At 45.1% G+C, this 25,765-nt stretch overlaps 1 protein-coding gene across 1 annotated transcript in view; it reads left to right on the top strand.

The window, feature by feature from the left end:
* The window catches only part of adamts18 (ADAM metallopeptidase with thrombospondin type 1 motif, 18), a 176,020-nt gene that overhangs the window by 103,893 nt on the left and 46,362 nt on the right, over positions 1–25,765 (top strand). The window contains exons 9-15 of the mRNA XM_055648832.1: positions 1,059–1,196; positions 1,548–1,701; positions 8,878–8,973; positions 11,681–11,829; positions 19,640–19,812; positions 22,408–22,538; positions 24,845–24,968. Coding sequence (XP_055504807.1) covers positions 1,059–1,196; positions 1,548–1,701; positions 8,878–8,973; positions 11,681–11,829; positions 19,640–19,812; positions 22,408–22,538; positions 24,845–24,968 — 965 coding nt within the window. The remainder of the gene's footprint in view (positions 1–1,058; positions 1,197–1,547; positions 1,702–8,877; positions 8,974–11,680; positions 11,830–19,639; positions 19,813–22,407; positions 22,539–24,844; positions 24,969–25,765) is intronic.

Here is a 25,765-nt window from a genome sequence, read left to right as displayed (position 1 = left end):
GTATTCATTACAGTCTGGAAATCAAACAGATGGAAGATCCTCTCATTTAAGCTAAAACTGGTTCCTGCAGACTTTAATTATGGTGTTTTACTGTTGGAAGCAACTTCTGTTGCAAAGTTGGTGCCAAACAATTTACCGAAGAGCGGAACACTCCTTTCTTCCCAAGTAAAGCTACTTTGTTCATCATTGCCTTGGCCACAACTTGGAACTTCCCTTTGAGCGAAAAGAAAAAACAATTTTCATTATTGTTGTTGCTACTGTTTTGTACTGCAGCAGTGGGAGCCGGGGATGCAGGGGTCTATTGTGACCGCCACCGTAGTATAAAGCCAAGACTGACTGTGGAACGGTAGTGATATGCACAGACCAGATGTGAGGCGTTCAAGCCACAAGTAACACTTTGCACTGCTTCAATGTGTAGGAAGGAACTGATGATGTTGGTTTACACTGATAATGGACACAAATAGCCGGATTAACTCAATGGGTCAGGCAGTATCTCTGGCGAAAAGGAATAGGTGAAAAATATAGGTCTTGACCCGAAACGTCACCTATTCCTTTTCTCCAGAGATTCTGTCTGACACTTCAGATTTTTGTGTCTGTCTTCAATGGTTCAAAAGTGTTTTATTTGTCACATATGCAACTGCGTGGTGAAATTCTTTTTACATGCATTACACATGGCAGCCATTTTAGGCGCCACTATTCAAAGTCCAAAGTTCGGTCGGCTCGTGCGCTCGTTGTACTGGAGCAGTTCCCGCGAACCAACATCCCTCCCCTCTCCTTGACTGGCCATCTTTGTGTCCTGTGGACGCCTCCTGGAGGCATTACCACCCTTTCACCCTCCTAGCGCCCGACACTTCCAGCGGCTCCATCTTGGTTACACCGTCCAAGGAGGAAGAGCTGCAGCCCTTCATGAAATCACAGGAACGTATGGCATTGGAAGAGGCCATTCAGCCCTATAACAGCTGTCCCTGAACCTGAATATCTATCCTGGTTGACAGGTAACATAATCTCACGTTGATAAATTTTGGTTGACATCTATCATCGTTTACTGTCCAACACAGCTTTGGCATGATTCACGATGGAGAAGGCAACCCGTGTCGGAAAACTGAGGGGAACATCATGTCACCGACTCTGGCCGGGAACAATGGGATCTTCTCCTGGTCTGTGTGCAGTCGGCAGTATCTCAACAGATTCCTCAGGTAGGTTGCACTTCACATGTTCTGTGACCCACCACTTTCTGGTTTATTCTCTGTGCACAAACCAACCTATCGGGATGTATCTCAAAGAAGAGACACAGAGTATCATGCGATTTGGGAATAGCTCCGTCCAATACCGCAAGAAATTGGGGATAGACACACAATGTTGGAGAAACTCAGCAGGACAGGCAGCATCTCTGGAGAGAATGAATGAGTGACGTTTCAGGACCAGACCCTTCTTCGGATGGAGGAAATTGGGGAGAGGGTCTGTTAGGATGGGGCTGCTGCAGAGGCTTTGTCTGTACTCCACTCTCACTTTTCTTTTCACAAGCCTGAAATATGTTTTGTTCACAGTACAGCTCAGGCTTCTTGCTTGGTGGATGAGCCAAAGCACCTACATGAGTACCAGTACCCGAGCCTGCTACCTGGACAGCTCTACGATGCCAACACACAGTGCAAGTGGCAGTTTGGACCCAAGGCCAAGCTGTGCTCCCTCGACTTTGTGAAGGTACAACTGTTCCACTCCTCATCATTCTGAGTCGCTCAGTGGTATTTTTTTAATGGTACTTTTCTTGTCATTTGTGCAAACTCCCAATTAAATTAATTTCTTGCATGCAGTCCAATAAAGTATTGCCACACCTAAGCATAATCCCTGATTAGCAAAGTCTACTGAGTTAGTTCCATCTGTGCATTAATGTGGGGGATATGGGAGCAATGCAACTCTTTTGAGCTGCTTCCATCGTTCAGTTATATCATACAGTCACAGTCCTAGAGTTATGAGCCATGTAAACAGGCCTTTCAGCCCATCGAGTGCATGCCAAACACCAAACATCTTTCGTGAGTGCCAGAGGTCTGAAGATAGAGCAGAGAAAACTATAGCGGAGGAACAGGCCCTTCGGCCCACATTGTCTGTGCTGAAAATAATGCCAAGGCAAACACATGAATCATATCCCTCCATTCTCTGCATAACTATGTGCCTATCTACAAACCTCTTTAATGCCACTATGGTATCTGCCTCCACCACCACCTCTGGCAGTGGGTTGCAGGCACCCACCAACCCTCTGTCTAAAAACACATGCCCAACACATCTCCTTTAAACTTTACCCCCTCATCTTAAAGCTATACCATTTTCCAAACCAAGTCTGTACCATTGATAGAGTGATATGTTGAAGACCCATCATGGCAATGAAAAATTTAACTTGCAGTAATTACATAAATCTGAAAATTATAAATAACGAGCTGCAATAATGATAACTACCAGATTGTCATAAAAACCCAGCTGGTTCACTAATATCATTCAGGGAAGGAAATCTGCTGTCCTTTCCCATCTTGCCAAAAAGTGGTTCAAGACCACTACTGCGGTTGATTCATAATTGCCTCCTCCTCCTAACTGTCAAACCTCAGTCAGTTGGAATTGGTCGTAACATTCCCTCCACCCTGACCCACAACACTAATGTTCCTCGGGGATATATACTCAGTCCCCTGCTCCATTCCCTGTGTGCTCTTGAATGTGACCGGGTGGGTTTTCCTGGGTGCTCCGGTTTCATAACTTATCAGAATTAGGCCATTCCGCCCATCAGATCTATTCAATCATGGCTGATCTATGTTTCCCTGTCAACCCCATTCTCCTGCCTTCTCCCCATAACCCCTGACACCCATACTAATGAAGAATATATCAATCTCCACCTTGAAAATACCCAATGACTTGGCCTCCACAGCCTTTTGTGGCAATGAATTCCATGGATACACCACCCTCTGACAAAATAAATTCCTCCTCATTTCCTTTCTAAAGGCATGTCCTTATATTCTGAGGCTTTGTCCTCTGGTCCCAGACTCCCCCACTGATCGACTGGGGTTGTATTCACTTGAATTTAGAAGGATGAGAGGGGTTCATATAGAAAAATATAAAGATTGGGGAGGCTAGTTGCAGGAAAAATGTTCCCGATGTTTGGAGAGTCCAGAACCAGGGGTCACAGTTTATGAATAAGGGGTAAGCCATTTAGGACTGAGATGAGGAAAAACATTTTCACCTAGAGAGTTGTGAATCTGTGGATTTTCTGCCACAGAAGGCAGTAGAGGCCAATTCAGGGGGCGCTGTCCTGTGCATGGCTGCCCAGCCAGCAGCTGTCTGTCTCTTCATCTTTTATTTTTTATTTTAGTTAGTTAAGTGTTTTGTTTGGAGGTCTAGACTTTTTTATGTGGGGGGGGGGGGAATGGGGAAACTACCTTTCAGGGTCCCTACCTGGTCGGAGAGGCTGCTTTTCTCCGGGCTGCAGCTTCGACCCGTCCTCGCGGCCTACCAGCGGGCCTGGAGTGGCGTTTCCTGTCGGGGACCGCTCAGAACCTCAGCTTCGGCGGCGGCACAGTGCTGGAGCGCAATCGCGGAGCGGCCAATGCCTTGCCCGGGTCGTCGCGCTGGAGCTCCGGTGAGCTGAGGATCGCTGGGGAAAACATCGCAGAGCTGCGGGACTGTGGAGCGACCAGCTGCGGGCGGTGGCGCTGAACTTTACACCGGGAGTCTGGGATCTCTAGATGAGATCGCCAGTTGTGGAGCTCCAACCGGCGCGGCCTTGTTGGCTTCGGAAGCCACGGCCTCCAGTGCGGAGGCGGCCGTTCCAGGGTTCCCAGGCCGCTGGGAGGACTCTCCCGACGCCAGAACAACATCACCCGGCGAGAACGGCTTGGAACATCGGGCTTCCGTAGAGGCAACTGTGGAGGCCTCAATAGGCCCGACTATGGGTGAACTGGGGTTGGGGACTGGACTTTGTGCCTTCCCTCATGGTGGGAGCCATTGTGGGGGGATGTTCTTTGTGTTTAAGATTCTTATTGGTGTTATGTCTGTATTCTTTTTTTGTGTGCTGCAAAATGGCAAGAAGCATTTCACTTCACTACACCTGGGTGTATGTGAATGTGACTAATTAAAAAAAAATACCTTGATACCTTCACTGGATATTTTCAAGAGAGAGTTAGATTTAGCTCTGAGGGCTAAAGGAATCAAGGGATATTAAAAAAAAAAGCTGGAACAGGGTACTGATTTTAGATGTTCAGCCATGATCATATTGAATGGTGGTGCTGGCTAGAAGGGCTGAATGGCCTACTCCTGCACCTATTTTCTATGTTTCTAACCCATGGCTGTAATATCACAGAAGCAATTGAAATGTTTGAATCAGTTCCACATCATCAAGGCATCCTGAAGTACTGCTTTCTTGAGTCAGTGCTGCTTGAGGAATATGTATTGGTGCACCATAGAAATAAATTGCTTTAAACAAAACAAACATTGCTGTAGGATTTTCTGGCTCTGCTTAACCTTGGATAGAATTATGCAATGTCGCTTCAGGTTAAAGTCTTATTCAAAAGCCTCCAATAAAGCTGTCTTCAACCAGTGTTATGTTGGAGGGTTTGTCAGAAGCCTGATATGGTACTAGTCCTGGATAGGATTTGAACCTGTAATTTACTTGGTCAGGCTGCCTGGAGAACACCACTGAGCCAGATTCAGTAGGACATTTGTTACTACCATGCTGTATCTCTAAACTAAACCAGTTCACTAAACGGTGTTCCATCTCTAAACTAAACAAGTTTAGAGATACATCATGGAAACAGGCCATTAGACCCACCGAGTCCACTCTGACCATTGATCACCTGCCCACATGAGTTCTATGTTATCACACTTTCTCATCCACATCCTGCACACTAGGGACAATTTACAGAGGACAATTAACCTGTAAACCTGCTCGTCTTTGGGATGTGGGAGGAAACCGGAGCACCAGGAGGAATCCCACGCAGTCACAAGAAGAACGTGCAAAGTCTACTCAGAGAGCACCCAAGGTCAGGATCGAACCCCTGATCTCTGGCGCTGTGACTGAGGCAGCAGTTCTACCAATTGCCCCGCTGTGCTGCCACTACATCTCGAATGTAAGCCTTTGAAGTGAGCCTCAAGGATTCTTTGCAGCCGACTAAAGGAATTTCATATCAATCGTTGGCAAACTGATAATGCAAAGACAGCCTTATTTTCAGTTTTATCAGGACTTTAGGCAACTCACAGCTGAGTAAGACTCAGCAATGTCAAGTGACCAACACTAAGTTTAATGAGCAGTCAAACATTCGACTTTCACAGCGCGAAGTGGACGGATTTTGTTTTAACACTGATCGCTCAGTGGGATTGGCTTTGACTGAATGACTTTTCAAACTGTGCCATTGTTGCCAGCATTAATGAGGAACGTTGCCAGCCTTGGCATAATGCCAGCCATTGGTATGGTGCCAGGCAATGGGGGTTATTTTAACATCACCGCATCCAAAGTCTGCGAGCAGTTTGATGTCTATTCTTTGAGGAACAAGTGGGTTAGGTTTGTAAATATGAAGCTAAGATATTGCCAGGCCTCTTGACTGAAGGGAAGGGAACAAAGAACGAGCTTGTATTTGTACAGCACTTTCTATGCCCTTTGGGTATCTTGAAGTGCTTTACAGTCAATGGAATACCTTTTGTAGTGCCTTTGTTGCTGTAACATAGAAAGTAAAAGCAGCTAATGTTCACACAGTGAGATCCCATGAAGTGCCATTATTGACCAAGGCGTGGCACTCAAAAGCAAAGGGAGAAGTTTCAGTTTTAGAGCTGCAGCGCGGAACCTGGCCCTTTGACCCACTGAGTCCGTGCCGACCAGCGATCACACTGTACATTAGCACTATCTTACACACTAGGGACAATTTACCGAAGACAAACCTGCACGTTTTTGGAGTGTGCGTGGAAACTGGAACACTGGGAGGAAACCCAGGCGATCACAGGGAGAACGTACAAACTCCATACAGATAGCATCCATACTCAGGATCGAACCCGTGTCTCTGGCGATATAAGAGAGCAATTCTACCGCTGCGCCACCGTGCCAGCCTACGAGATAAAATATTAGCTTGTCCACAATTAAAGCAGTTCTACCTCAAAAAGGCATCAAAGATGAAGTGGAAAGAAAAAAACACAAAGCGCTGTAGTAACTCCGCAGGTCAAGCAGCATCTCTGGAGAACATGGATATGTGACATTTTGGGTTAGGACCCTTCTTAGGGTCTCAACAGAGATGTCATAAGGTCATAAGGAATAGAAGTAGAATTAGGCCATTCGGCCCATCAGGTCTACTCTGCCATTCAATCATGGCGGATCTATTTCGCCCTATGAACTCCATGCTCCTGCTTTCTATCCATACCTCTGATACCTGTACTAATCAATAACATCAAGGTGTTGCGTGACCCGCTGAGTTACTCTAGCACTTTGTCTTTCTTTGTCAACCAGTATCTGCAGTTCCTTGTTTCTCTGTGATCTACTGTGGATAATGATTTTGGTTGCAATAAATACTTTAGTTTTGCATTATTATGGTCTAGTTACCTAGCATTACTGAATATTATTTCATTATATTATTGATCTTTGCATATTTATTTGTGTTTATTGTGTTAATGGGCCTGGTAAGCCTCTTAAGCACGTATCAATTTCATTGTTCTGTTGCCAGTACATATGGCAATTAAACACTCTTGACTCTTGACACTGACACCATGAGAGGTGTGACACAGAGAGGGCAGGGGAGATTTACAAGGACTTTGCTGAAGGGACAGGCAATTAACTCCGAGGAGACAGTTTTGACTGGGGTTGTTTTAAAGGAGTGCTGGGGTAGATTTAACTAAGTATGAGGGGCCTACATAGGGTGAACGGACAGGGTCTCTTCCACAGCAGAGCGATCAGTAGATTGGTTTATTGTCATGTGTACCGAGGTACAGTGAAGCTTTTTTGCTGCCTGCTAGTCAGTCAGCGAAAATGCTACATATGTTTACAATCAAGCCGTCTGCAGTATACAGGTACAGGTTAAAGGGAATATTGCTTAGTACAAGATAAAATCCGATAAGTTCCGATTAAAGATAGTTCAGAGATTTCCAATGATATAGATGGGAGGTCAGGACTGCTCTCTAGATGGTGTTAAGATGGTTCAGTTATCTGATAACAGCTGGGAAGAAACTGTCCCTGAATGTGGAGGTGTGCATTTTCAAACTTCTGTACCTCTTGCCTGATGGGAGAGGGGGTAACGGATAGTGACCGGGATGAAACGCTTTGGAAGAAGGATTGGAGTTGGGGCAGGGAGGAATTGGGAAAAATCCTACAAAACCCGCACTTCTTTGGGATGTGGGAGGAACCGGAGCATCCGGAGGAAACTCACACGGTCACGGGGAGAACTCCACACAGGCAGCACTAGAGGTTAGGTTCGAACCCGGGCTATGGCACTGTGAGGCATCGGCTCCACCTGCTGCGCCACTGTGTCTTCCAGTGAAACGGTTGATTTTGTCGAATCTCCCATAAACTCAGCAAAACACAAAATGCTGGAGGAACTCAGCAGGTCAGGCAACAGGAGTGGCGGGAATGGACAGACGACATTTTGGGTCAGAACCCTTCTTCACTCACATGTATATGTTCACAAGCACCAACACGAGCAACTATTTGCATGCTAACACAACATGTGAAAAGATTCACTGCAAGTTTATAGGAATTTAATCTGAAAAGGATTACTGGTAAATGCCATCCCATAATTTCTTGACCTATATACATCTGGCAGATGTGGGAGAATTCAATTTCCCTCGAACATATGCTGTTATTACAGAATCTGCTCATAATACCACAAGTCAGTTTGATGCCAAACTATTAAACCACTGCTGTAAATAAGCACTTTAAATTAAAAAAAAATCTTTACTTATGTGTATCGTTTCTACATTTCCCTTTTGTGTTTCTCTTTTAAAAAGGGTTTGTCACAGATCTCTACTTCTGGCTGAAATAGCTGCAAATAGGAAATAAAATGGAGAGCCTGGAAATGTGAACCACTGTATTCAGCAGCAGTGGAGAGGGAGAGCGACAACACAGATGTCCTACCTGTTCCACTGTTCGCATCCTTGTATCCCTTCTGTTACCATGTCTTCCAAAGCCAACAATGGGTCATTATGTGCTCCATCCTTCCTGATATTATCTGTTGCTGACCCTGATTTATTCTGGCCATTTCCCTCCTCTCGTTTATTTACCCTCCCCACCCCCCTCCCTCCACATCTACTTTCAGTCTGAGGAAGGGTTCCGACCTGAAACGTCACCTATTCTTTTTCTTCAGAGATGCTGACTGATTCACTGAGTTACTGGCGGACGTGGTGGGCTGAAGAGCTGTTTCTTTGCAGTGTGACTCTATGACTAAACCAAAGTGATACAACCCGTTGATATAAATCTGACTGTTTCGATTTTGGATAAATCACCATCCTCAACGAAATCTGTCTGATCAGGCAACTGAACCATCCTCTCACTAACTGGAGAGCAGTCCTGACCTACTATCTACCTCATTGGAGACCCTTGGATTATCTTTAATCAAACTTTTTTGGAGTTTATGTTGTCCTAAACATTTATCTCTTTGTGGTGTATCAGTACACTATGGATGGCTTGATTGTAATCATGTATAGTTTTTTTTCTGCTGACTCTATAGCACGCAACAAAAAAGCTTTGCACATGAGACAATAAACTAAACTAAACCAAACTAAATTCCTCAATTGCTCTTTCCCAATTTCGAAAGGTCCAGGATTGTGAGAGGGTGATGTTGGAGACCCAATAGACTCATTGCAATCCCAGTGTGATGTGGTAACGTGTGCAGTTTTACTCAACACTTTCTTTTCCGTTCCATTTAGGATATTTGCAAGGCCCTTTGGTGTCACAGGAGTGGTCACAGATGTGAGACAAAGTTCATGCCAGCTGCAGAGGGTACAATGTGCGGATCCAACAAGGTGAGTGTCTTGTGTCTTTTGGTCAGATGGCACTCACTTGCCCCACTGTCATTGCTAGCTGATGACCAACTTGTGACAAATTTCCAAAAAGACAATGCCAGTTGTGGTTCTCTGCTGCTGAGAGACAGTGGCACAATGGCACACCTGGTAGAGCTGGTCCTCCTAATCTGATCCTATCTACACTGGTCCTCCTAATCTGGTCCGATCTACTCTGGTCTGGTCCCACCTACGCTGGTCCCACCTAATCTGGTCCGATCTACTCTGGTCCCATCAACGCTGGTCCCACCTAATCTGGTCCCCCTATTCTGGTCCCACCTAATCTAGTCCTATCTACTTTGGTTCCACCCACACTGGTCCAAACTACACTGATCCCATCTAAACTGTTCCCATTTCCTCTGGTCTTACCTACTCTGGTCCCATTCATTTGGTCCACAGACTTCTATACTTTAGTAATTCAAATGCTCATCAAGTTATGTTTTAAAATTGAACCCAATTTCAAGATCTGCTTTAAGTAAGATCCACTCAAATGTGCAGTTGATGGAGGTCAGACCGACATCTCAATGAGATTGCAGGCCAGCGTTTGATACTCAGTGTGCATCTTGACGGCGTGTACTGAGGGGGAAATGGTGAATGATTAAGCACAGACTGCAAGTGGAGGGTTGATCTCAGCTGACGGCATGAGATGAATGTTGGCACCGTTCCAAGGCCCGGTCACTGATGTTAATTATACTGTATCTCTTTCTTCCCCAACAATTAGACCACAAAATTTATCACATGATTGCAATTTAGTTGCTACAGGGGGTCTCCGCAGAAAGGAATATACATGGTCAGGGCTAAAGTGATTATCTCAGCTGGTATCAATCAGTTAGTGACGCCTTATTATGTCAAGTGTTAATCCTCTTAGTAAAGATTAGAAATGATGGGGCGAAATGTGGCTCTAAATGAAATTACCATTCATGTGTGTTGCTGTTGCTCAGCAGGACAGTCTGACTTGAGAACTAAAGTGCAGGTCTCCGATAAGCCAAGAATGAGGGCTACTTAACACGAGAGCTACTTTTCCTTGCAAACTTTATTTAGAGATACGTTATTTCAGTGGCCCTGTCAAAAGGCAAAAAAAAAGACACAACGTGCTGGAGTAACTCAGCGGTTCCGGCAGCATCTCTGGAAAACAATAGTGACGATTCGGATCTGAAGAAGGATCCCGATCTGGAACATTACCCATCCATGTTTGTTTATATGTGTAAGAAAGAACCGCATATGCTGGTTTGAATCGAAGTTAGACACAAAATCTTGGCGTAACTGAGCGGGACAGGCAGCATCTCTGGAGAGAAGGAATGGGTGACATTTCAGGTCGAGACCATTCTTCAGACTGATGTCAGGGGAGTGGGCGTGACAAAGATAGAATGTAGTCGGAGACAGTAAGACTCGTAGGAGAACAGGGATGGGGGAGAGGATAGAGAGGGAAAGCAAGGGCTATTTGAAGTTAGAGAAGTAAATGTTCATACCGCTGGGGTGCAAACTACCCAAGCGAAATATGAGGTGCTGTTCCTCCAATTTGCGCTGGGCCTCACTCTGACCCCGTATACTCACTCTCCACTGAGTCCCCGCCAATCAACAATACCCTACACATTAGTTCTATCCTACAATCTGGGGAAAATTTATTGCAGCCATTTAACCTAGAAACCTGTACGTCTTTGGAATATGGGAGGAAACCGGATCACAAGGAGAAAACCCACGTGGTCACAGTGATAATTGCTCGTTTCTAAGCTTCCCCCCAGTCTAAAAACAGTTTCAGTAAAAACATTGAATCAAGCACTTGAAACAACTACATTTTATTTTACCAAAAGCCTGTTACAGATCAACTACTGTACCTACCCACCCCCGTTGGTTCGATCCTAGTGTCTGCCTGTTCAAGCCCTCTAGGCCTCGCTCAGACAGAGACACACCAGAAGCTCACAGTCCCAAGCTCTCTCCCAGAAGATCGACGCTGAGCCTCGGGGTAGCGGACTTTTATCTGTCCCGGGACCTCGAGGGGCCGAACCACATGGGGTGGTCTCGTAACAACCCAATTACAGACATCGATTAACCCCATGCATAACAGGCATTCCCCATATCCAATGATACAACAGCTCAATACATTCTATTCAAAACGGACTTTGAGAGGAAGCCAACTTAGAAACATTGATTTATAGAAAACCCAGACAAGGCTCAATACCTCATCCAATCAACACTTGGCAAAGTCAAACTCTGCAACATTATTCACAATTATTTACAAGGTGTATGTCTGGTTTGCAGCCATCCAATCCATTCTGTGCATTTTGCACCAAATTGACAGGGTTCGCAGATATTTCCATTCTTTGCTTGGAAATTGTATCTAAGCTCCAGACATTCTGGCACCTCTTTGCAGCTTGTCCCAGCTCTGCAGAGAGCAATTCCAAATTGACCAAATCTCCCAGCAACCCTGAAACGTTTACCCCATTTTGAAGTCCAATCCTCTCCAATTTAGCCAGGATTAACAACAGGAAGAAGGTGTAAACTCCGTACAGCTAGCACCCGTAGTCAGGATCGAACCCGGGTCTCTGATGCTGTAAGGCAGCACCTCTACCGCTGCGCCACCGTGCCGGACATCCTCTCCTGTACTGTTCAGTGTGTCAAGGAAGCTCGGTAAGTAGGTACAGCCTAACCCCTGGTTCCTCTGTCTTTGCAGTGGTGTCGGCGAGGGCAATGCCTGAAATACGGTGACAACGGTCCTAAGCCCATTAACGGTCAATGGTCCAGTTGGTCGGAGTGGTCAGAGTGCTCCCGGACCTGTGGTGGCGGAGTGTCGTACAGGGAGAGGCATTGCAACGATCCAAAGTAAGGAACGTTATATGGGCTGCAGTTAGACCACCCAGCTCTTTATGGAGGGAGCTTGTAGATAGCTCGTCAGGAGAGTGTTATAAATGATAGCTCGCTGAGGGATATCAGTGCATGTCTATTCAATGGGCTTTCCAACACGCTCATCTCTATGTTGCCTCATTTGGTAGGGCACAAACTTTTAGACTTTACAGTTATGGCATGGAAACAGGCCCTTCAGCCCACTGAGTCCACACTGACCAGCGATCACCCCATACACTAGCACTTTCCCGCACAATAGGATAATTTACAATTTTACTAAAGCTAATTAAAATTAGAAATTAGAAATCTCTTAAACCAATATCCATCAATATACAACCCAGCAGTATGAATATTGAAGATAGACACAAAATGTTGGAGTAACTCAGCGGGACAGCCAGCATCTCTGGAGCAAAGGAATGGATGACGTTTCGGGTCAAGACCCTTCTTCAGACTGATGCCAGGGGAGTGGGCAGTACAGAGATAAAATGTAGGAATATTGATTTCTCTAACTTCCAGTAATCCATCCCTCTCTCTCCGTCTCGCCCCCATCCTAGTTGTCTGACTAATTTCACTGTCCTTCTGATATTACTGATTGCATGCATCCTTGTAACCTTCCCCTTAATGAACCATTCTATATATCACCATCTACTTGGGCCTGTCATTTTCATACCTTACCCTTTCATATATCTGGACTCCCTCTCCTCTGACTTTAGTTCTAAAGAAGGGTCTTGACCTGAAACTCCACCCATTCCTTCTCTCCAGAGATGCTGCCTGTTTCGCTTAGTTACTCCAGCATTTGTGTCTATCTTCGGTATAAACCAGCATCTGCAATCCCTTCTTCCTGCACTATTATCTACCTCATTGGAGACACTTAGCCTATCTTTAATTAGTCTTTACTGGGCTTTATCTTGTGCTAAACAATATTCCTTGCAAATTGTATCTAAGCTCCAGACACTCTGGCACCTCTTTGCGGCTTGTCTCAGCTCTGTATCTGGAACTGTGGATGACTTGATTGTAATCATGTATTGTCTGTTCGTTGACTGGACAGCTTGCAACAAAAATGCTTTTCCATGTACCTCGATGCATGTGACAATAATAATCTAAACTAAACTACTCTAGTACCCAGTACTACAACACGGCAGCATGGTGGTGCAGCGCCAGAGTTGCTGCCTTGCAGCGCCAGTGACCCAGGTTCAATCCCGACTATGGGTTCTGTCTGTACGGAGTTTATACGTTCTGCCTGTGACCCTGGGTTTTCTCTGGGTGCTTTGGTTTCCTACCGCACTCGAAATACGTACAGGGCTGTCGGTTAATTGGCTTGATAAAATTGTAAAAGTTGACCCTAGTGAGTAGGAGACTGTTAGTGTGCAGGGATCGCTGGTCGGCGCAGACCTGGTAGGCCGAAGGGCCTGTTTCCGTGTTGTATCTCTAAACTAAACTGTACTAAACACTTTTTTAAGGACACAGATAAGTTGCCAGCACTGATTACTAAGCTGCAGTTGCCAAAATGGAAGGATTATTGTGTAAGTCTGCAAGTTAATTGATTGAATAGTGTACTTGGGAGATGAAAATGATGAATACACTGTTAGCCCAGACAAGACCCAGCTATAGCTGGCATGCAATTGACAACTGCTTGATAGCAATTTTGTCCTGAATAAAATGTTGCATGTTAGGCCCTGTCCCCAACACTGAGAAATCTGTCAGTGATAATACATATGGAGCACTGTTATTACCCAACACAATATGGCAGTTGAACGCAGTGGGGGTGGGAAATCGAGGTGTGGTTTGTTTGAGGTGTTAGTTAGAGTTGATGGAAAGATACTGGTGGGTGTATAAATGGACATGATTCAAACTTTGGACAGGGCTCTTCAAAAGCAGCATCGGAATGGAAGAGGTATGGAAATCTAGGAGTTTGTACTTGTAGGAAACTGGGATAATTAATGTTTTCCACACATGAATGATTGATTACCATAACTGTGTGGAATTATGTAGAATAAAAGGATGTCAGTGGAGGACAGTGTAGATAACAGTAATCTCACTGAATGTGGGAAATCCCTGCAGGCTCCCGCCTGTTTCTTTCCTTCTTAATTCTTGGAGAAAAACAATTAACAAAGGGCACGGATTAAGGGAACATAGAATAGTACACACGGGAGCAAGCCCTGCCGCCCACAACGTCTGTGCCGAATATGATGCCAACTTAAACTAATCTCATCTTTAGACTTTAGAGATACAGTGCAGAAACAGGCCCTTCGGCCCACCGAGTCCACACCGACCAGCGATCACCCCATGCACCAGCACTATCCTATGCACCAGGGACAATTTTTTTACCAAAGCCAATTATACTACAAACCTGTACGTCTTTGGAGTTTGGGAGGAAACTGGAGCACCTGGAGAAAACACACCCGGTCACAGGGAGAACGTACAAACTCTGTACTGACAGCACCCGTAGTCAGGATCGAACCTGGGTGTCTGGTGCTGTAAGGCAGCAACTCTACAGCTGCGCTACTGTGCTGCCCATCTGTCTGCCCTGTAATGCATATCTCTATATTTCCCACATATCCATATGTCTATCTCCCCTTCTTTCCTTTGCACCACCCCTGAGCTTCCCTATGCCCCACCTACTTCACCCCTCTACCCACCCACCCCCACCCCCCCCCCTCTGGCTTTACAATCCACAGCTCTTCAAACCTCTCACACCTTCCTTTCTTTATCTTTTTTGACATTTCTTCCGACCAGCTGCCTATCTAACCCCCCTCCCAGACATGAGTGTTGGCTAGGCAAGAGTTAAGTTCACATCAGGGTCGTTTGCTAAGATATTCACAGTACACCCATGCAGGAATAGTATGTATATATTTTCAATCATTTTGTCCTGGCATCCGGTAAGCATTCTCCATCCAATTACCGTCTGAGGGTGATGTCTCTCCCTTCATCAGACCTAACCCAAAAGGTCACCTACCCATGTTCTCCAGAGGTGCTGCCTGGTCCACTGAGTTACTCCATCAGTTTGTGTTTCATAAAATAAATCAGCTTCTGAAGTTCCTCTTGCTTTTCTGACCCCACCTTGCATCTAACAGCCTCCAATCCGGGAAGCATTCTGGTAAACTGAACCATTCTACCAACAACGAGAGTGCGGTCCTGAACTACAATCTACCTCATTGAAGACCCTTGGACTATCTTTAATTGGACTTTACTGGAATTTATCTTGCACTAAACATTATTCCCTTTATCATTTATCTGTACACTGCGGATGGCTCGATTGTCATGTAAAGACTTTCCACTGACTAGTCAGCACGCAACAAAAAGCTTTTCATTGAAACTCAGTACATGTGACAATAGGCGAAATTAAACTAAACTAAACTAAACACCTAAACTAAACTAAAGAAGGGTCCCAACCCGAAGCATCACCCTTTCCTCCAGAGATGTTGTTTGACCTGCTGAGTTACTCCAGCATTTTGTGCCTATCCTCGGTATAAAGCAACATCGACATTTCCTTCCTAAACTAAACTAAACCTCTACTGCGCCCTTACCGAAGCCTCCACATTCTTCATGTAATGGGGCGACTAGAACTGCATGCAAAAGCGTGTATGTGAAAGGTCAATCTGTTTCCAAATAATTTTCCCACAGCAGGGTTCCTTGCAGAGCAAAGAACATGTGAATTGATCTGTTGCCAACGAGTGCAACAAGGCAATGCACATTGTCAGGTATAATCTCACCTCACGGAGACATGCAACCATTGCCCGTTGATCAATTGACCATCAGACCTTACAAAATACCACGCGTTCTATGTAAAGCAGAGACATTGGTCCCATGGTGTACTCAGGATGTCTCAAAGCACTTTACAGCCAACTGAACCAAATTAGAAACCATTGCCATTTTAATGTCGAATGGCCAATTAGTACACAGCAAGTCTAGAGCCAAGAGTGTTTTATTGTCACTTGTCCCAGATAGAACAACAACATTCTTACTTGCTGCAGCACAACTAAATATATAAACATAGTACACTGTAAACACTATAATAAATGAGAGAGAAAAAAAGTTCAATGTGTATACTGTATATACACATACTCACAAGTACACACACACACACACACACACACACACACACACACACACACACACACACACACACACACACACACACACACACACACACACACACACACACACACACACACACACACACACACACACACACACACACATACACACACATATATACATACATAAAACAAAAATTAATCAACAATAGTGCAGTCCCAGAAAGACCAATGTAATGATGGCCAGATAATCTGCTTTGGTGATCTTGTTTCCAAGATAAATATTGATTAGGTCACCGCTGGGATAATCTTAAATAATTCCACCCAGCTGTTATCAAGGAACTGAACTGTCCTCTCACCAACTGGAGAGTGGTCCTGACTCCCAACCTCCCATCTACCCCATTGGAGAATTTCGAACTATCTTTAATCAGACTTTACTGGACTTGACCTTGCACTAAACATTACACCCTTCATCCTGTATCTGTACACTGTGGGCGGCTTGATTGTGGTCAAGTATAGTCTTTTCATTAACCGGATAGCACGCAACAAAAAACCTTTCACTGTACTTTGGTACTCATGACAATAGTTAGTTAAGTTTATTATCCAGTGCACCGAGGTACAGTGAAAAGCTTTTTGTTGCGTGCTATCCAGTCAGCAGAGAGACGATACATGATTTCAATCAGGCTGTCCACAGTGTACAGATACAGGATAAAGGGAGTAATATTGTTTAGTGCAAGATAAAGTCCAGTAAAGTTTGATTAAAGATAGTCTGAGGGTCTTCAATGAGATCTTCAATGCTCCCCAGTTGGTGCTATGATAATAAACTAAACTAAACAAATTACCTTGGATAGACACACAATGTTGGATTAAAAGCGGTAGAGTTGCTGCCTTACAGTGCTTTCAGTGCCAGAGACCCGGGTTAGATCCCGGCTATGGGTGCTGTCTGTATGGAGTTTGTACGTTCTCCCCGTGAGAGCGGGTGGGTTTTCTCCAAGATCTTCAGTTATCACGCCAAGAGCAAAGGGAGAACTGGTGTGGTGGGGGGGGGGGGCGGGAACGAAGAAGGGATAAGTACTTTTTGTAACCTTATCGGTGACTTTGTGGCGACTCTTTAGTGTACTTTGTATGCAAAAGCAAAGAATTTCAATGTACCTTGGTGCAAATGACAATAAAATATCATCATCATCTAGTCAGTCCACAAGTCCGCATATTTTGACGGCGACAACGTTGCAATTATTTCTTAAACGTTGCGATAGTACCTGCAGGACTTGATCTTTTCTCAGTGTAGGCTTTGGATGTTTATTATGAAGCACCGATCTCTCCATGTGAAAGTGGGTGCCTTGGCAATACTGTAACTTTGGATCCACTCAGTACATTGTCGGAGGTCTGACCGCATGGGTTTTCTCTGTACTGATCAGTCAGGATCGAACCCGGGTCTCTGGTGCTGCAAGGCACTGTGCCGCCCTCGTCTCTCAACCACACCATGCTTCCTTCCCATTCATCCCAGCCTGAAGAAGGGTCTCGACACGAAACATCACCCAGCCCTTCTCTCCAGAGATGCTGCCTGTCCTGCTGAGTGACTCCAGCATTTAGTGTCTATCCTGAGCTTCACTCCAGATTAACCTCTGTGGCTGGGCCCAGTGGTTAATGCAGGCTTCCTGCACAGCTGGATTTGAGCAGCTGGAAAGCTGCCAACCGGCTAATCATAAAATCTGTTCAGTCAATCTGAGAGAGTGATTAGAGATTCGCCCCTGGGGAGATCGGCCGCTGTGTGAGAGAAGCTCATATGTCATATATTTTGGAAATAGTTATTTGTAAAGGGGAGAATTCAAAGGGTTTCTGGAACAAATTGACTCCAGTGTGTGATACTCGGATATTTCCATGGATGGCACAGGGCGAAATATTTTACCATCTCCATCCACATTAAGGTACTTTTTCCACGATCTTCAATATGGTGTTGTCCATAGCCCAAGCACAACCTTCCACAATTTCTCCTATAAGCTAGGATAAGGGCCAATTCTCCTCTACACCATTGCGGACATTGGACTTTGACAATGGAACTCATATGTTACAATGCTGAGAACCCATATCCCTCCAATCCCTGCATATCCACGTGCTTATCCAAAAGTCGTAGGAGCGGCACAGTGGTGTAGCGGTAGAGTTGCTGCCTTATACAATGCCAGAGACCCCAGGGTTCGATCCTGACTATAGATGCTAACTGTACGGACTTTGTATGTTCTCCTTGTGACCACGTGGGTTTTCTCAGGGTGCTCTGGTTTCCTCCCACACTTCAAAGACGTACAGGTTTGTAGGTTAATTGGCTTCAGTAAAATTGTAAATTGTGTGTATGAAACTGCTAGTGTACAGGGTGATGGCTGGTCGTCGCAGACTATGAAGGAATCGCTGGCCGTCACAGACTATAGCTGAAGGGCCTGTTTTGCGCTGGATCTCTAAAGTATATATCATGTATCTGTACACTGTGGATGTATTGATTTTAATCGTGTATTGTTTTTCCGCAGACTGGTTAGCATGCAACAGAAGCTTTTCACTGTACCATGCTACATGTAACAATAAACTAAACCAACTAACGAAATCTAAAGTAAAGTCTAAACGCCACTAACATATCTACTTCAACCACCACACCTAGCAGCATATTCCGGGCACCCACCACCCTCTGAGAAAAAAAAAACTTGCCCCACACACCTCCTTTAAACTTTGCCCCTCATACCTTAATGCTATGCTCTCTGGTGTTTAATTTTTCCGGCCTGGGGAAAAGATTATGACCGTCAACCCTATCTATGCCTCTCATTTTGTCATCATTTCATACCTTTCTCTCAGGGCTCCCCGTAACATCCAGTGTTCCAGAGAAAAAAATCCAAGTATGTCCAACCTCTCCTTGTAGCCATTGCCCCTTAATCCAGGCATCCTCTACATCCTCTCCAAAGCCTCTACATCCTTCCTGTAATGGGGCAACCAGAACTGCACGCCATTCTCCAATAGAGGGTCGGTTTTGGGAGTCTGGTGTTGTGCAAGTAGACTATGTGACCTGGCCCTCCTAACCTTTTAGTGAAGCAGGCCCCATATTCGGTGGATTAATTTTTTGAATTTCCTTGAATGTACCCACAACATGAGGATCAGCTGGTCTGTGTTTAGTAATGTTGGACACAAAACTAGGGAGAAATCCCCTGGTCCTCTTTGATCGCGACTGCAAACTAGTTTAGTTTAGAGACACAGTATGGAAACAGGCCCTTCGGCCCACCGAGTCTGCGCCGACCAGCGATCCCCGCACACTAACATTATTCTCCCAAGATGGACAGGTTTGTAGGTTAATTGGCTTCAGTATCATTGTAAATTGTCCCGACTGTGTAGGATAGTGCTAGTGTACGGTTCGCTGGTTGGTGGGTTACTGTGAGCGGTAGGGCCTATTTCCGCGCTGTATCTCTAAACTAAACTAAATTAAATTCCCGTGCTCCAAGTAAATTGTCCTGAGTGTGTAGGATAATGTAAGGGGTGATCGTGGTCGGCACGGACACGATGGGCCGAAGGGCCTGTTTCTGTGCTATAGTCTCTAAAGTCTCAAGCTCAATTAAATCTTATGAGCCAACTAAGTGGTGAAGAGGCAGAAAGCATGGTGAGGTTGAGAATTGATCACGTTAAGGAGAAGTACAGTGGTCGCTCAGCTGGTTCTTAGTTTAGTTATGTGGTCTGTGTGTTCAGGATGTTCTCAGGCACATCCTCTTTCTTCTCCTCAGGCCTCAGTACGGTGGCAAGTTCTGTCTTGGCTCCACCAGGATCTATCAGATGTGCAACATCCAGGCTTGCCATGGCAACCGCGTTGTGTTTCGAGCTCAGCAGTGCGCCGAGTACAACAGCAAGCCCTTCAGGGGTTGGTACTACAAGTGGAAACCGTACACAAAGGTTGATGGTAAATATTTTGAGTGCAGACCATTAAGATAGAGTGAAGAGTGTTTTATTGTCATTTGTCCCTGACTATGGCTGCTGTCTGTAGGGAGTTTGTACGTTCTCCCTGTGACCGTGTGGGCTTTCTCCGGGTGCTCCGGTTTCCTCCCCACATTCCAAACAGGTTGGTAGGTTAATTGGCTTCTGTAAATTGTCCCTAGTGTGTAGGACGCAGAACTAGTGTAAATGGGTGATTGATGGTCTGTGTGGACTTGGCGGGTCAAAGGGCATGTTACCATGCTGTATCTCTAAACAAAATCTGGTAAAATATTCTTTTGGACTTGGAAACAGCGTGGAAACAGGGCTTTTGGCCCACCGAGTCTGTGTCGACCAGCGATCTCCCCGTACACTAGCACTATACTACACACTAGGGACAATTTACAGTTTTACGGAAGCCATTACACCTACAAACCCGTACGTCTTTGGAATATGGTCAGATGGAGAATGTATCCTGTACAGACAGCACCCGCAGTCGGGATCGAACCAAGGCCTCTGGCACTGTAAGGCAGCATTTCTATCTACTGCTGTGCCACTGTGGCGCCCATGTCAATTCCGTCATTAAACTCAATTGTAAAGGCTTGAAATGTGTCACCCTCCAAACCGAAGATAGACACAAAAAGCTGGAGTAACTCAGCGGGACAGGCAGCATCTCTGGGAGAAGGAATGGGTGACGTTTCGGGTCGACACCCTTCTTCAGACCTTTGCTGAGACTTCCTGTGGAACACCTTTTCAATCATTTAGCTCTGCGTCCAATTTTTATTTGCTTGTTTGGTTTGATTTTCCTCATTCTCAGTTGGACTCGGAGATGGTTTGGCACTATTTCAAAGTGAGTTCCACCCCAATGCGCCAGCCAAGATTTACACCTACGATCGTCATCACTAGAGCAGATTTTCTGGTCGATGGAGCATTGCTGTTAATGGGATCTTGCTGTGCACAAATTGGCTGTCTTGTTTCACACATTACAGAACACAGAAAGGTAGTAGGTTGTCAGCACGCGAGGGGTGAGGAGCCTTGAGTCTCATGGAGATAAGGTGGACTTGGCCGGGCCGTGACCTTGAGATGTTGGGTCACCACAGGAAGCCCGAGATACCTCACATGGTGGGGATGGGGCGTCACCATGAGAAGGGTCGCCAGCTACAGGCAGTTCATAATTGGAAACAAACTGATGCAGGGTTTTATCTTATGAGTTGATCTATATGGAAAAACAGCTCCTACGTGCTCAGTTTTGGTCACCCTTTTATCGGAAAGATGTTGTTAAGCTGGAATGCGTGCAGAGAAGATTTGCAAGGATGTTGCTAGGACTCGAGGGCCTGAGCTATAAGGAGACGTTGAGCAGGCTAGGAAATCCTACAGAATGGAAGCAGACATTTCGGCCGAATTTGTCCCTGCCAAACAAGATGGCCCATCTAAATGAGTCCCATTTGCTGGAATTTCCTATTCATCATTTAAAAAATGTTTTTTAAATGTTGTAACAAGGAACTGCAGATGCTCGTTCAAACAAAAGGACACAAAGTGCTCAAGTAACAGTTGCACAGGCAGCATCTCTGGAGAACGTGGATAGGTGACGCTTCGGGTCGGAACCCTTATTCAGACTGAAGAAGATGCTGGTTTACACAAAGGACACAAGTGGTGGAGTAACCCAGCAGGTCGGGCAGCATCTCTGGAGAACATGGTTAGGTGACCTATCCATGTTCTCCAGAAATGCAGCCCAACCCGCTGAATTACTCCTGCACTTTGTGTCCATTTCTTTTAAATGTTGTTTTAGCACCTGCCTCAACTACCTCCTTTGGCCGTTCGTTCGTTCTATATACCCATCACATTCTGAGGTCCCAGAGGAATTAGTACTGAGAGGTTTTCTGAAGTAGAGGTTTCATGGCTGCAAAGTATCTGTTCTCAATTAGTCCTGGTTACTGGGTTTCCATTGCTGCAATGGAACTTTCACTGATGGCATCTAACCATTATTTACTGCTGTTTAAACATGTCTTATCAGAAGTGCCTGTGGGATTAGCCTGTGGATCAAACTGACATGAATCTAGAGACTAATGACTCTGCCTTTTGTCTCATCCTGTCACCATCTGATAATCATCAGCCATGCATTAAGATAGACACAAAATGCTGGAGGAACTCAGCGGGCCAGGCAGCATCTCTGGAGAAAAGGAATAGGTGCAATTTCGGGTTGGGACCCTTCTTCTCGACTCAAAACGTCATCTCTTCCTTTTTCTCCAGAGATGCTGCCTGACCCGCTGAGTTACTCCAGCACTTTGTGTCCATCTTTGTTGTAAAGCAGCATCTGCAGTTCCTTCCTACATATGAACCGCAAGAACGCTGGTGCAAAGTGACGGGTTTGTCTGAAGGAACTGCAGATGCTGTTTTAAACCGAAGATGGGCACAAACAGCTGGAGGTACTCAGCGGGAGAGAGTATCTCTAGAGACAAGGAATGGGTGACTTTTCGGGTCGAAACCTTTCTTCAGACTGGTGATGGCTGTATCATTCTGGCCGCGGGCAGCCGTTCAATTGTGTGGTTTTAAGTGACGTGGCTCCATCATTTTGTACCCGCAGATCAAGATATTTGCAAGTTGTATTGCATTGCTGAAGATTTTGACTTCTTCTTCGCCATGTCCAACAAGGTGAAGGATGGGACCCGTTGCGTTGAGAACAGATTTGATGTCTGCATTGACGGCATTTGTGAGGTAAAGTACCGAGTCAATAATATAAGAAGTTAATAGCCATAACACTAATGCGGAAAAAACAAATGTCTAGTGCAACCAAAGACAGTCCATAGACATTAATTGTGCTGAGGTTAATGTTGCGTAGTCATAGCCATAAAGAGCGGAAAGAGGCCCTTTGGCCCAACTTGCCCACACTGACGAACATGTCCCATAGACAAAAATCCCACCTGCCTGTGTTTGGCCCATATCCCTCTAAACCTATCCTATCCATGTACCTGTTCAAATGTTTCATAAACGTCGCAATAGTACCTGCCTCAACTACCTCCTCTGGCAGCTCATTCCATATACTCACCGCCATTTGGGTGAAAAAGTTATCCCTCACCTTAAACCTATGTCCTCTGGTTCTCGATGCCCCTACTCTGGGCAAGAGCCTCTGTGCATCTCCCCGATCTATTCCTCTCATGATTTTGTATACCTCTGTAAGCTCACCCTTCATCCTCCTGCACTCTGAGGTTGCATCGAGTCCTCGATTACTCAACCGCTCCCTATAGCTTAGCCCCTTGAGTCCTGGCAACATCTTCCTAAATCTTCTCTGCACCCTTTCCAGCTTGACAAATAGTATACAAGAGCCTGATGGTTGTTGGGAAGAAGCTATTATTGGACCTAGTGGTCATAGTTTTTGGAATCCTGTGGCTTCTTCCCAATGGTAGAAGTGAAATGAGAGCATGGCCAGCGTCTTATGGGTCTTTTACAATGTTGGCTGCCTTCTTGAGGCAACGCCCTCTATAGACACTTTTAATGGTGGGGAGATCAGTACCTATGATGGACCGGGCAAATGGATCTCATTGGAGCCCATTTTCCTTTATTCAGTAAGGCATTGGTGATTGGATTCTCCCCTTAGCCTCACATCCTTTCCTGCTCTCCTTAACCTTTGACTCACCTATCGTTCATCTGTCCTTCCATCCCAAATATATTCAAAGATATATTTATATGCAGAAGGAAATTCAAAAAATTATCACAAGAAGAGATCCCTTCTTGCTTGTGTTTCTTTATTCTGAAAAGGTCTTCAATCTAATAAGTCTGTAGAAATAAAGATTACCTGAAACGTAAACTGTCCATGTTCTCCAGAGATACTGCCTGACCCGTTGAGATACTTTAGCACTCTGTGCTTCATGCAACATCTCTGCGGTTTATTTTGTCTCCTATTTATTTTGAGATAAGATTCCTTATTTCCATATTTTCCATGAAGTAAGACAAATTGGAGTGTCCCCAGGTTGAATGATTTAATAATACTTTTATTGTCATGTGTACCTAGGTAAAGTGAAAATCTTTGTTTTTGCTGACAATCTGTTAAAAATCACACAGCGATTTTAACGCAGTGCACAAGAGTTGCCCTGTTTCCGGCTCTGACAAAGTTACTAGATGTTCATCGAACAGTCTTATCTTCTCGCAGCAGCGAACCTGGCCTGGCACCGCACGTGGTGGCAGGCACCCCCCTAATGGGTCCCCCTTTGTTCTTGGTGCTTCACCGTTAGATCCCCCCTCCATTTTCGATGGCCCACCTCACTCATTCATTTCTCATTCTGCATGAAGGTCATGAAAGGTCACAGAGACATAGAAACATAGAAAATAGGTGCAGGAGTAGGCCATTCGGCCCTTCGAGCCAGCGCAACCATTCAATATGATCATGGCTGATCATCCAAAATCAGTACCCCATTCCTGCTTTCTCCCCATACCCCTTGATTCCGTTAGCCCTAAGAGCTGTATATAAAACTCTCTCTTGTATACATCATATGATAGTAGAATTCGGCCATTCGGCCCATCAAATCTACTCTGCCATTCAATCATGGCTGATCTATCTCTCCCTCCTGACCCCATTATTCCTCCTGCTCCCCATAACCTGCAGGAAGATTATTCCCGATGTTGGAGGAAGTCCAGAACAAGGGGTCACAGTTTAAGGATAAGAGGGAAGTCTTTTAGGACCGAGATGAGAAAAACATGTTTTACACAGAGAGTGGTGAATCCGTGGAATTCTCTCCCACAGAAGGTAGTTGAGGCCAGTTCATTGGCTATATTTAAGAGGGTGTTAGATGTGGCCCTTGTGGCTAAAGGGATCAGGGGGTATGGAGAGAAGGCAGGTATGGGATACTGAGTTGGATGATCAGCCATGATCATATTGAATGGCGGTGCAGGCTTGAAGGGCCGAATGGCCTACTCCTGCACCTATTTTCTATGTGTCTATGTTTCTATGTTTCTAACCTCTGACGTCTGTAACGGTAACTGTGAAAGTAACCATTTTAACGATTATTGGTGAAATGTTCCTTCAGGCAGTGGGGTGTGACCTTGTGCTGGGGTCCAAGGCTACGGTGGATGCTTGCGGAGTTTGCAACGGGGACAATTCAACCTGCAAGTTCTTTCAAGGACAATATCTTCAGCAGCATCGGGCGAATGGTAAGAATATCTGAAACAGACCTGGAGCAGTGACTTACACCTTCACATAGTGATTTTAAGTTTAGATTTATTATTGGCACGTGTACTGAGGTACAGTGAAAAGCTTTGCTTTGCATTCTACGCAATCAGATCAGATAACGTTATACATAAATACAATCAAATCAAACTCAAATACAATACATGGAGTAAAGGAGATACAAAGCACAGAATATAGTTCTCATCATTGCAGCACATTAGTTCCATAGACAAAGTCCTACACCCACAACGGGAATTGGGCCGAATGGCCTAATTCTGCTCCTATAACTTACGAATGTTCTTACAATTCAACTCATTTAACTCAGGTATCATTCGGTTTAACCTGCCAGTATTGCAGAGCAGTGCCTCAATTGTGCACAGCATTCTATACAGGATTCTTGCAGCTGGCTCCTCTTGCATGCGGGCTGTGTGGACTATTTCTGTACACTTTGCTAGTTGGGGATTGTGCCTAGGTATGGCAATAGTCTACTGGAATGCATGTAAGGAAATCATTTCTCTGAGCGTTTACACACGTGACAATAAAGAACCATTGCCACTTTTAACAAAAATTCAATACCTTTTTCTTAAATGCGCCGGAAATTAGATTTTTTTTATGAGAGTCATAAGTACGGAAACACCATCAACAACCCATTTATACCAATAATATTATTAAAATTCTCTCTGCACATTCCCACTAACTATGCCACGTGCTACCACTAACCGACACACTAAAGTTACAACTTTAACAGAGGCCAATTAACCTGCAAACCCTCACGTCTTTC

The sequence above is a fragment of the Leucoraja erinacea genome, chromosome 17 (assembly GCF_028641065.1).
Source record: "Leucoraja erinacea ecotype New England chromosome 17, Leri_hhj_1, whole genome shotgun sequence".
Taxonomy (NCBI): domain Eukaryota; kingdom Metazoa; phylum Chordata; class Chondrichthyes; order Rajiformes; family Rajidae; genus Leucoraja; species Leucoraja erinaceus.
This window is presented reverse-complemented; position numbering and strand designations above follow the sequence as displayed.